The sequence below is a fragment of the Nansenia antarctica genome, assembly GCF_963989245.1.
Source record: "Nansenia antarctica genome assembly, chromosome: 7".
Lineage (NCBI taxonomy): Eukaryota > Metazoa > Chordata > Actinopteri > Argentiniformes > Microstomatidae > Nansenia > Nansenia antarctica.
In genome coordinates, this window is record NC_137677.1 from 34,310,722 (window position 1) to 34,323,409 (window position 12,688).

At 46.5% G+C, this 12,688-nt stretch overlaps 1 protein-coding gene across 1 annotated transcript in view; it reads left to right on the top strand.

The window, feature by feature from the left end:
• chpfa (chondroitin polymerizing factor a) overlaps positions 1 to 10,693 on the top strand; it is a 13,111-nt gene extending 2,418 nt beyond the window's left edge. The window contains exons 2-4 of the mRNA XM_080536175.1: positions 735 to 1,299; positions 6,197 to 6,379; positions 6,666 to 10,693. Of these exons, the coding sequence (XP_080392301.1) occupies positions 735 to 1,299; positions 6,197 to 6,379; positions 6,666 to 7,928 (2,011 nt within the window). The 3' untranslated portion in view covers positions 7,929 to 10,693. The remainder of the gene's footprint in view (positions 1 to 734; positions 1,300 to 6,196; positions 6,380 to 6,665) is intronic.
• The last annotated feature ends 1,995 nt before the right edge of the window (positions 10,694 to 12,688 follow it).

Here is a 12,688-nt window from a genome sequence, read left to right on the forward strand (position 1 = left end):
ATTTTTGGCATTTAGCAGACGCCTTTACCCAAAGTCACTTAGGCTTACAACAAATTACATTTGTCTAAGTAAGTGAATAATATATCCATCAGTCATCATAATAAAAATTAATCTATGCTAGGACCAGGGGCCATTGGCAGTTACCACGCTAGAAGAAGGAAGAATTACTTTTTAAAAATGATTTTATTATTTATTTATAGTAGAGAAACTGTACAGGGGGTAGTGGGGATGAGGAGGTCTTTAGGAGGGACAGTTAAGATGTAGCCTGAAGAGATGGGCCTTCATTGGCTTTCAAAATCCAGTCCTAAATCATTGAAATACTGAGCTGCTTATGGTATATGGCAGTATAGGCTTGCTTATTCCACTTGTTTTGTGTTTTGTTTTCTTTCAAATTGGGAGGAAAAAAAAAGTAGTAGTTCTACATGAGACTGTTTTGTTGTGGTGGTGTAGCACACTAAGTCGCCGACCATGTAACCGCAGGGTTCCCGGTTCGATTCCGGCCGGGGACATATCCTGCATGTTATTCCTTCTCTCTCTCTCACCCATCCTTCCTGCCAATCTCTACTGTCTCCATCCCAATAAAAAGAAAAATATGAGTGGGACTGCCCCACTCAGAAAAAATGACTTTGAATGCATTGCTGCTTGTTCCACTTGTTTTGTACCTTTAAAATTGGGGGGGGGGGGAAAGTAGTAGCAGTTCACTTACATCAGACTGTTTGGGTGTTCTTTTCCAGGGCCAAGTACATCAGCTCAGAGCTGGGGATCCGGGAGCGCCTCTTCGTCGGCGTCCTGACGTCCAAGAACACCATCAACACCCTGGGCGTGGCCGTCAACCGCACCGTCAGCCACCACCTGGACGCGGTCGTCTTCTTCACCGGCACGCGCAACCGCAAGACCCCGCACGGCATGGCCGTGGTCACCCACGGCGACGAGAGGCTCATCTGGAACATGTTCCAGACCGTCAAGTACGTCCTGGAGAACAACATCCAGGAGTACGACTGGTTCTACTTCGTCCAGGACGACACGTACACGCAGGCCGACCGCATCCGCGCCCTGGTGGGCCACCTGAGCATGGACAGGGAGCTGTACATGGGCAGCCCGGAGGAGTTCATCGGCGGGGAGATGGAGGGGAGGTACTGCTACGGGGGGTTCGGGTACCTCCTCTCCCGCACCTTGCTGCTGCGGCTCAAACCCTTCCTGGAGAACTGCAGGAACGACATCCTGAGCGCCAGGCCTGACGAGTGGCTCGGCAGGTGCATCATCGACTACACCAACACCAACTGTGTGGACGAGCACGAGGTATGTTGTTGTTGTTGGTTGTTGTTGTTGTTGTTGTTTTCTATCACGTTGACGTTTTAGACGTTTAGCACAGGCGCCTTTATCCGAAGCGACTAACAACGACAAGTACGTTTGTCTGAGTGAGTGAATCATCTAGTTCAGTCGTCAGAAGGAAAAACAATCTATGCCAGGACCAGGAGTCAAGATCTATTTGGGAATTTCTGTTCCATGGTTTAAGATCCCCGATTCTGAGTAAGAGAGTCTTGGGTCTTGTTACTGCTCTTGCCTTGAAACCACATGGTCACTGTCACAAAGTACTGTGGCATTTCACATTTCACAAGATGAAACAGATTCTGACTTTTAATTACCGTCATAAATGCTACGCCGCATGGTCCCCACCATGTAACCTTATCTGTGACGGCTTAGCTTGTAAAGAAAGCTCGTTTCTGCTCGGTGAAAGTCTTCACTATGGTAAACGTTCATGCCAGTAGACTGCTATCTCCCTGATCATCTGATAGTCTGAAGGCTGCATCGTTTATGAAAGTTTGATTTTGTAGATCTTGTCCTCACAACACGTTTGTTCTTGGAATATGAATGGAATTCAGAGAAGGAGGAATTGTGTGTGTTCCACATGAGAACTCGCCCATTAAACCCCACTCACTCCTCTCTCCTAACAACCCTTCCCCCAGATTGTAGCTGTAAAGAAAATACTACGTATTTAATGTCGGTCAGTTTACTAAGTAGCACAAGGGTGGAATAAACTCCCCCAACTCCCCAACACACAGATAGAATAGAACAGTGTTCTACAGCTTCTGTCGCAATCTCCGCAAACAAACCGTGCTTTGGCAGTGTGTTCTCTGTAGAGTGGGATAGCTGTCTGTCTTCTCCCAGCGTGTCCCAGAGGTGGCGTGTCCTCTCTGCTGTGACAGAGCGCTGTTCTCCCCAGCGGACGCCTGTCACCCAGCCCTTCCCAGTGCCAGAGCAGAGAGTGTGCCGTAGCTGCATTCATCTAATCTGTTTGTGTTTACGGTCTCACCCTTAGTTCCCCCAAAGGGGCTGCATGCACTTTAGACTTCATCGTCGTCGTAGGATGTAAAAAATAATAATATATAAAATAGCAATATCACAAATAACAGACCGTCATTCTGTCATTTTCTTCCGAATTCTTTTATCTGACCATGTCTGTTTTGCACATACAGGAAATGTACGTGGTAAGGTTGGTGCATAGGGCATAAAAACAACAATATATAAGCAACAAAGAACAGTGAATTATGTAGGCTGTGAGGCAGGGGGGCTAGAGGCTGTGAAGCACGTACACTATAATAATACACTATAAATTGTGTGTGTGTGGGTGTGTCTGCGTGCGTGCGCGTGTGACAGGGGGAGTGGAGGTCCCAGAGTCAGGAGGCAGGGGGGGCTTGTTTGTGTGACAGGGGGAGTGGAGGTCCCAGAGTCAGTAAGAGGCAGGGGGGGCTTGTTTGTGTGACAGGGGGAGTGGAGGTCCCAGAGTCAGTAAGAGGCAGGGGGGGTGGAGGTCCCAGAGTCAGTAAGAGGCAGGGGGGGCTTGTTTGTGTGACAGTGGGAGTGGAGGTCCCAGAGTCAGTAAGAGGCAGCGTGTGACAGGGGGAGTGGAGGTCCCAGAGTCAGTAAGAGGCAGGGGGGGTGGAGGTCCCAGAGTCAGTAAGAGGCAGGGGGGGCTTGTTTGTGTGACAGGGGGAGTGGAGGTCCCAGAGTCAGTAAGAGGCAGCGTGTGACAGGGGGAGTGGAGGTCCCAGAGTCAGTAAGAGGCAGGGGGGGTGGAGGTCCCAGAGTCAGTAAGAGGCAGGGGGGGCTTGTTTGTGTGACAGGGGGAGTGGAGGTCCCAGAGTCAGTAAGAGGCAGGGGGGGCTTGTTTGTGTGACAGGGGGAGTGGAGGTCCCAGAGTCAGTAAGAGGCAGGGGGAGTGGAGGTCCCAGAGTCAGTAAGAGGCAGGGCGGGCTTGTTTGTGTGACAGGGGGAGTGGAGGTCCCAGAGTCAGTAAGAGGCAGGGGGGGCTTGTTTGTGAACCCCACTGCCAGCCATGGGGAAGAAACCTTTTACGCTTCACAAACATTTCAACATGAGTAATTAAACGTTTAGGTCATAGTGTTTTCCTGGGCGTTTTGCCTCAGATACCCTCTCTCTACGCGTGCTTCCATTTCCCCCTGTGGCTTGGCATTGGAGCAGGAAACCATCTTGTTTAAAAGTCTTAACAGAAACACAGTGCTTGTTTCACTGCTGCCTGGTCACCATGCTGCCCTGGGCCAGAAGAACTCCTGCTGCCTGGTCACCATGCTGCCCTGGGCCAGAAGAACTCCTGCTGCCTGGTCACCATGCTGCCCTGGGCCAGAAGAACTCCTGCTGCCTGGTCACCATGCTGCCCTGGGCCAGAAGAACTCCTGCTGCAGAGCCATCATATCTAAGCCTGGTCACCATGCTGCCCTGGGCCAGAAGAACTCCTGCTGCAGAGCCATCATATCTAAGCCTGGTCACCATGCTGCCCTGGGCCAGAAGAACTCCTGCAGAGCTGCCTGGTCACCATGCTGCCCTGGGCCAGAAGAACTCCTGCTGCCTGGTCACCATGCTGCCCTGGGCCAGAAGAACTCCTGCTGCCTGGTCACCATGCTGCCCTGGGCCAGAAGAACTCCTGCAGAGCTGCTGCCTGGTCACCATGCTGCCCTGGGCCAGAAGAACTCCTGCAGAGCCATCATATCTAAGCCTGGTCACCATGCTGCCCTGGGCCAGAAGAACTCCTGCAGCAGAGCCATCATATCTAAGCCTGGTCACCATGCTGCCCTGGGCCAGAAGAACTCCTGCAGCAGAGCCATCATATCTAAGCCTGGTCACCATGCTGCCCTGGGCCAGAAGAACTCCTGCAGCAGAGCCATCATATCTAAGCCTGGTCACCATGCTGCCCTGGGCCAGAAGAACTCCTGCAGAGCTGCCTGGTCACCATGCTGCCCTGGGCCAGAAGAACTCCTGCAGCAGAGCCATCATATCTAAGCCTGGTCACCATGCTGCCCTGGGCCAGAAGAACTCCTGCAGCAGAGCCATCATATCTAAGCTGCCTGGTCACCATGTTGCCCTGGGCCAGAAGAACTCCTTGCAGAGCCATCATATCTAAGCCTGGTCACCATGCTGCCCTGGGCCAGAAGAACTCCTGCAGAGCCATCATCTCTAAGCCTGGTCACCATGCTGCCCTGGGCCAGAAGAACTCCTGCAGAGCTGCTGCCTGGTCACCATGCTGCCCTGGGCCAGAAGAACTCCTGAAGAGCTGCTGCCTGGTCACCATGCTGCCCTGGGCCAGAAGAACTCCTGCAGAGCCATCATCTCTAAGCCTGGTCACCATGCTGCCCTGGGCCAGAAGAACTCCTGCAGAGCTGCTGCCTGGTCACCATGCTGCCCTGGGCCAGAAGAACTCCTGCAGAGCCATCATATCTAAGCCTGGTCACCATGCTGCCCTGGGCCAGAAGAACTCCTGCAGAGCCATCATATCTGAGGAGGGGGAAGTGTGTGTGTGTGTGTGTGTGTGTGTGTGTGTGTGAGAGAGACAGGGGGAGTGGAAGGGGGATTCTTGGGAGCAAAAATGACTCGGTTTCTACGAACTGTGTGCGTAACACACACAGAACAAAGTGCCGCATTCTCTGCGGTGTGGGTCTGATTGAGTTGGCTGATAATAACAGATAATCAGCTAATGTGTGGCACAGACAGCGCTGGGTTCTTACTTTAGGGGGGATTCTGAAGTTGTTAAGCTGTTGACAAACAGTGTTCCCCTCTGCTCATTGGAGCGAGCAGTTTAATTCCTTAATAGTCTGATGAGATTGGGATTCACTTTTTCTTCCAACACTTTCCTAAGCAGTTAAGGTGCTTACTTTCTCTCGATCCTAAACGACTGCCCTCTTAGATTAAGAGACCCATCTCATCTTGATTGTCCCTCCTAAAGACCTCTTCACCCCCCACTACCCCTCTGTACATTACCTCTACTGTTGTTAATAATTATTATTATTATAATAACAAAAATAAGTAATCCTTCCTTCTTCTAGCAATGTGACTGCGAATGGCACCTGGTCCTAGTATAGATTTTTGCGTATGATGACTGATTTGGTCCTGTATGATCTTCATCATCAAGTCGTCTTCATTCAGGATGGAACCCTCTAGGTCTCAGTCTATTCACGTACAGTAGATATACTGTGGGAGAATTCCACTTTTGTGGACATCTTATTTTTTATGTCTCATTTCAACACTTTAACCAACACTGAAATGTCAGCACATTTAAAATGGCGTCCTCTTAAATGTGGTTCGGGTAATTTAAAAGTCAAGCAAGTGTGGCTGTTGCATCTCTTACAGTGAGAAAGAGAAAGTCGTTGCTGAAAAATGATATCTTTTTTTGTTTTTGTTTTCTCCGTATCATGTGGGCAAACCCACCATTTGTTTTTGACTGACATGGGTCACGGGGTTAATCTGTTGTGGAAACAGATAGTGACACTCCTATTACGGAAAGCTCTTCACATCCATTATGTCAAAGTGGTGCACCATCATGGCTAAATATCTGGGTATCACTCTGAAATATTGTCTCTTAGTGAGAAAATATGACAAACTGCCCGAGGGAGGCAAGCTTATAGAGACGTATATCTGCCTCTGCCACATCCTGTTAGTTTTTTTTTCACGCCTCTATACTTTCTTCTGTCTCTCCTTTCGTTGATTTACTACATCCAAAAAGATAGGAAGCCTTGCAATCCATTTTCCAGTAAACAATTCTATCACCTCTCGACCATCCCTGAAAGAGTTTCGTCTTATCTGTCTGTGTCTATTTTTCCACCATCTATTATTTCTCCCTGTGTCACCGTCACTGTGTCACCGTCACTGGCGGAATAATAACTGTGTGTCCATTTGTATTCAGGGGCTGCAGTACTACCGTTATGAAATGGGCAAGAACTCGGATCCAAGCAAGGAGGAAAACGTGCAGTTTAAGAACGCCCTCACTGTCCACCCGGTGTCTGACCCCGAGCAGATGTACAAGCTGCACCGCCACTTCACCGAGATTGAACTCCAGAGGACGTATGATGAGATTGCGACTTTGCAGGTAAACTGAGTCTCCCCGAATGCCACAAAACATCCTCTGTTCAGTAGCGTAAGACCGCCGGTGTCAGTCTCCTCGTCTGGGTTTTAATTTAAGATCAAGCAGCGAAGGCGAAGGGGGGGGGTGGGGGGGGAGGGTTATCTATTTCAGTGAAATAAAAAAAATGATTCTTAGAGACCCGACTGTCTGGGTTGGAGATAAGCAGGTTTTAATTATGGTCTGATAGGATCACTGTCAGATGATTGCTTTTAAAGGTATTGTGTATCTTTTTCCTGGTGTTTTTCTACAGGCAGAGATAAAGAACGTCAGCGAAGTCGCTTTCGACGGCAACCGGACGTCCCAGTGGCCGGTCGGGATCACCCCTCCCTTCGAGCCGAAATCCCGCTTCGAGGTGCTCAAGTGGGACTACTTCACGGAAGACCAGCTGTTCACCTGCACCGACGGCTCCCCCAAGTGTGAACTGAGCGGCATCGACCGCATGGACGTGGCCGACGTCATAGAGATAGCCATGGGGGAGCTGAACAAGAAGTACAAGCCCGTCCTGCACCTGAAGAAGCAGCAGCTGATCAACGGCTACCGGCGCTTCGACCCCACGCGAGGGATGGAGTACACCCTGGACCTGCAGCTGGAGGTGGTCAACCAGAAGGGCCGCAGCCGATCCATCACCAAGCGGGTCCACCTGGTGCGTCCCCTGAGCCGCATCGAGATCATCCCCATGCCCTACGTCACCGAGGCCACCAGAGTTCACATCATACTGCCGTTGACCCTCCAAGACCGGAGTTTCGTCAACCACTTCTTCGAGGTGTTCGCCGCCAACGCATTCGAGACTAGCGAGAACGCCATCCTGACGTTCCTGTTCATCTACGACCCGCTGGAGGCTCAGCAGGTCAACCAGAACGACATCTTCGCCAGCGTTAAAACGCAGATAAACGCTTACGAGCGCAAGTACCCTGCGGTGAAGATCCCTTGGATAAGCGTCAAGACCGAAACTCCTTCTCAGATCAAATTCATGGACATCATCTCCAAGAAGCACCCGGTCGACACGCTGTTCTTCGTCGCCAGCATCAACTCCAACGTCAACGCAGAGTTCCTCAACCGCTGCCGCATGAACTCCATCAACAACTGGCAGGTGTTCTTCCCCATCCACTTCCAGGACTTCCACCCAGATATCGCTTACCACAACCTGGAGCCCCCGGCTACGGTGGATCTGGTCAGGGAGGCGGGCCTCTTCGACCGCAACTCCTTCGACGAGGCGTGCTTCTACAACTCCGACTACATGTCGACGCGCACGCGCATGGCCGCCGACGTGCAGGAGAACGAGGAGATCCTGGAGAACCTGGACATCTACGACATGTTCGTCAAGTACTCCGCCCTGCACGTCTTCAGGGCCATCGAGCCGGCGCTGCACCAGCAGTACCGCCACCAGGCCTGCAACCCCCGGCTCAGCGAAGACATCTACCACAGGTGTGTCCAGAGCAACCTCCACGGCCTGGGCTCGCGCTCCCAACTCGCCATACTGTTGTTTGATCCAGAGCAAGGAAATAGCACTTGAACACTCCCCTTGAACCATGTGTGTGTCTGTGTGTGCGTGTGTGTGTGTGTGTGTGTGTGTGTGTGTGTGTGTGTGTGTGTGAGTGAGTGAGTGAGTGAGGTGTGTGGGTGTGTGCGTTTAAAAAAATAAATGCAGTACATTCCTGAGGAAACTTTTTACTTAATGTTTACAATATAAATGTGCTGTCAATACAAAAAGAGATGCTGGAACCAAATGTCGACGTAGTCCAAATTACATAGCAATTAAATCATTTCAAACCTTATAATTAGGTGGTTATAATAGGCCGCCTTTTCAGTGTTTTGTTATATTGTTCCACCTTTGAAGTGACTGTTGAAGGTATGGCTTTAAACATGCACAGCTTTTAATACTTGTTCCTTTGCAGTTTAATTAATCACTACCAAAGCACATTTCAATCTGCGTGCCTTTTTCATACATTTTTAATACTTTTTTTTCTGTCTTTCATATTTCCGTGCAAACAAATATTTCAGGTAAAATGTATAGAGCACGTATACAGTTTTATCCTATATTACACATTGTATCATTTTTATAAGCATAGCGAACATCAGAAATACCTTTTTTTTGTAAGATATTTGGTGTCACTTTACTGTAGTAAAGCCTTGTGTCTTGCCGTGAGGGGAAATCATCTTTTTACTGAACTCTATTGGAAGCATGTCATTCTGGCGCCGTTGTATTCCAACGGATTCTGAGATGACTGCTGGATTGAGAGGATGAGACAGTCGGGGCTGGTTTCACGGATGCAGATTCAGACTAATCCTAGACTAAAAAGCATTCTCAATGGAGATTTTTCCATTGCATGTGTGATTTAAATCTGGACTAGACTTAAGACCTCAGTGAAACCGGCCCAATATGTCACTACTGTATGTAGCCAAAAGTAGAAGTCCTAACAAAGCTAGTAGATGTGTACAACCCAGTACAATCAGCTCACTTTGTGTTTGAGACTACCTGTGTAAGAGTACTTGAGAGACTACGGCAGATCTATACAAGTCCAGGCTAGCGTTCAGCGCTAACTTCCTGTTTCTTGATAGGGCTTCCAGACAAGACCTCATCTCCCAGCTGGTTTGATTATTTAAATTGAAAGTGTTTGAATTGGTTGAAGTTTTAAGAATGTAGTTGTTAATGGCAACAATGATTGTGATACATTGTGTGTATTAGTTGTAGTCAACGTTACATGAATGTTACATTTATTTTTTGACAAAATATTCCTAAAAAGATACATCGTCAGAAATGAAATTGCCATCAGCATTTCTACAGTTCTCAACTTAATGCATTGTTACTATTATCATCAGCGTTAATACCGTTTGTGAAACTATTATGTAGGCTTTGTACTTACTTGTGATTATAACGACTTTGTTCGTAAAAGTCTAGCATAAAACCAACAGCTCAACATGTACATCCCAAATTCACCGCCAGTTTTGTTCAACCAGAGGCCTTTTCTATCGAGTGGTGCAGGTACTCAAAACTGAGTTTGAATCATCAGCTTAAGTTAAATATGTGCAATACTGTAAAGATTATATGACGCATTTGGATAGCTGTCTAACCTGGGACAGTATTTAAGTTATTTGACATGTACTGCAAGTACAGTAACATGTTATTAATAATATTTATAAAACTGTTACCATGACAATATCCTACGTTACCACACTGTACCTGACACGGCCTATGTCAAGACTTAACTCACAGATGCTGTTTTTTGTGTTGATTGAATACACTGTACATTTATTACATTCAATGTATACTGTATTGTATTGTGCTGACAGAAACAATACGAACACTTTTAATCTGTCTTGAAATTAATGCATACAAATAATAATAATAATAATAAGAGAAATGTCCCTTGTAAATCCAGATTTTACCTGTATATCCAGATGATTTTTACCTGTATCCAGATTTTGCGAGTGGTTTTGAATTCAAAATGCTTGTATGTATATTCTTTCACTAGAGACCATATGAGATTACATTGTGCAAATTCTGAATGCTGAAGTTCAAATAGAGATTTCCATTGTATTGGGTGTGTGTGTGTGTGTGTGTGTGTGTGTGTGTGTGTGTGTGTGTGTGTGTGTGTGTGTGTGCGTGTGTGTGCGTGTGCGTGCATGTGTGTATGTATAATACTTGTTCTGAAATGTTCATGACAAATCCCTTGTTATGGTCTTGTGTATACAGACTGTAATATTGAGATGATAAAGTTATATAGACCAATCCTGCTTTGTGTTTTAAGCCTTGGCTGTTGAGTATTATCTATTTTACTACTAGTACAACTCCATACATTGGATTCTGCCACCCTTGATCAATCATGTATTGACCAGTCATTTGAAGTGTGCAGTAGTGTGCTTCAATAGGTTTACAATGTTTGGCGCTAATCAAATCCATTTCTCATCTAATTGAGAATTGGTGACAGACTGGAATTAAATCCATATCCTCCCAAAGCAGCCGCAGGCCGCCGGCTGCCCCCCCCCCCCCCATAGGTAATCATACTGTACAGCACCAACTTTGAATGTTGTTTTGCCCTGTCTACGAATAGTTGTTAATACAGTCCAACAAGATGGTCACACCTTCAGGCACTACTAGAAAACTAAAATACTGTACGCATTGGTTCTTTTTTCTGTTACAAACATTTTGTATTATTCACATTTTACTTTAAAATATTTCATTACTATCCCAAGAAATATGTCGATAAAACATCCAATGGGTATACTGAAATCAATGAACTGTGAATTAATGTAATTATGAAATAAACAATATTTAAGTATGAACATGTGTCTCTTGTTTCTTCTTTAAATGTGCTGTTGGGTGGTGATTGAAGGGGCCAGCTGCGTTACTGTCATTAGCCTTAAGCCTTTAGCCTCTCAACTGTTAGCCACACTATTCCTCTCACTCTCACAATCGTCGTCCAATCACGTCCTACTGAAAAAGCATCGGGGGAGAAGATCAACATTTACATTTTTGGCATTTAGCAGACGCCTTTATCCAAAGCGACTTACAACAAATACATTTGACTAAGTAAGTGAATCATCTATTTATCAGTCATCATCATAACAAGTCATTATGCTAGGACCAGGGGCCTTTGGTAGTTATAATGCTAGAAGAAGGAAGAATTCAGTTTAGTTTTTTTACATTTATGTACAGTAGAGAAACTGTACAAGGGAGTAAGGGAGTAGGGAGGCCCTAGGAGGGAGAAGATCTAGGTTCCTCCCCTTACATATCCTCCAACGCTTTTAGAGGAGGAAGCGAGTGGAAGACAGAGGAGAGGACGCGAGGAGATCTTAACGGTTGGGAAAAGGCTGTTGAGGCTACAAAGCCCAGGTTGTCCTTTAGGTGTCAGCAACAGTGCACAGCTTAATTCAGCCTCTCTCCCCCGGACCGAAGTGAACTCCTATCAACCTTGTGTGAAACTGTGTGGGTTTAGGACATGTTATCACAAAGCAGTTTCCCTCAGGTTTAAAACCACACGTTTCATTCTCTGCACCAGTATACAGTACTCATTATATACCTGCCTGTCTCCACAGAACAGTATGTTTAACACATACATGACCCTGAGAAGATATAATGAGGTAGCCTACCTGGAAACATTGTTGTTTGATTTTGTTGTATTGTCAGTTGGAAAGAAGCAGGGAAACTGCCTAACAGTATTTATAGCTCGTGTATTTAAAGAGCCGTACAGACTACCCTCAGGCACGCCGTGACACCACTTAACTACAGGGCAGCGGAGAGTAAATTGTATGTCATTATTTTCGTACTCCATTTTACATAGAAAACCCTGGACTTTCTCTTCACACAGGCCAGAAGGGCATTCAAAGAATTCAGACAACTGGTGGCAGTAAAACTGAGAAGTCAAGTCAAGTCAAACTTTTAACGTCTGTTTTTTATGTCGTTTCGTAAAAAATGTGCCTGTTGCTCTGGGGACAAACGGTTCAGTCACACTTAGATATTGTTGACATATTATTTGCGTTGCACTATTGCTATGCATGATTCCATATGTTGTGTCTCTTCATGGGGGATGCATTATGCCTGTAGCCTGTTCTGTTCATGTTCTGTTATTGAACCAACCTGCCAGTGAATGTATACGTCCTTGTTGACGGTCTCTCCGAAATTCACAAGGAATATCAAAAGGTCACAGCAGTGAGTGGCATGGTCTGACACGGCTCAGGATTAAAGCACTCTGTTGGAAATAAACACGTCAATCACGCAGGTGGATAAGTTAATCTGCGATACAGATCATAGAGGAGTCATTTCATTTAACAATCTAAACTTTAATATTTGTTGTACTTACCATAACATTTATAAAATGTGTTCTAACAGAAGAAACAGTCACAATAGCAGACTTCTGTACAAAATGTCTCCAGTGTTGGTTGTTATCTGAGTGAATTGTCCATTTCCGTGTGTGTGTCCTCCGGCTGCATGGTGGTGTTACTCTGACGTGTCATTCTGACGATGACCCCCTGTTGCCTGCTGTCTTATGTGGAACATTCAGTTCGAAATGCGACAAAATTAGCAATACACAATATTACAGAGAACTTGATTTTAGTTTTGGTGAATATACAATATGCAGAAGAAGTTTTACAGAATGAAAAGAATAAAAGAAAGAAAGAAAGAAAGAAAAGGAGACAAAGAGAAGAGGTAGATTCAGAAATGTTAAAATAGTAGTGGGGGGGGAATCCAATAGCAGCTTCTCCAGGGGGTAAATGTGCTACGCTAGCTCTAGCCTCGCTCTATGCTAGCTCTTCCCAGCATTGGGTTAAACA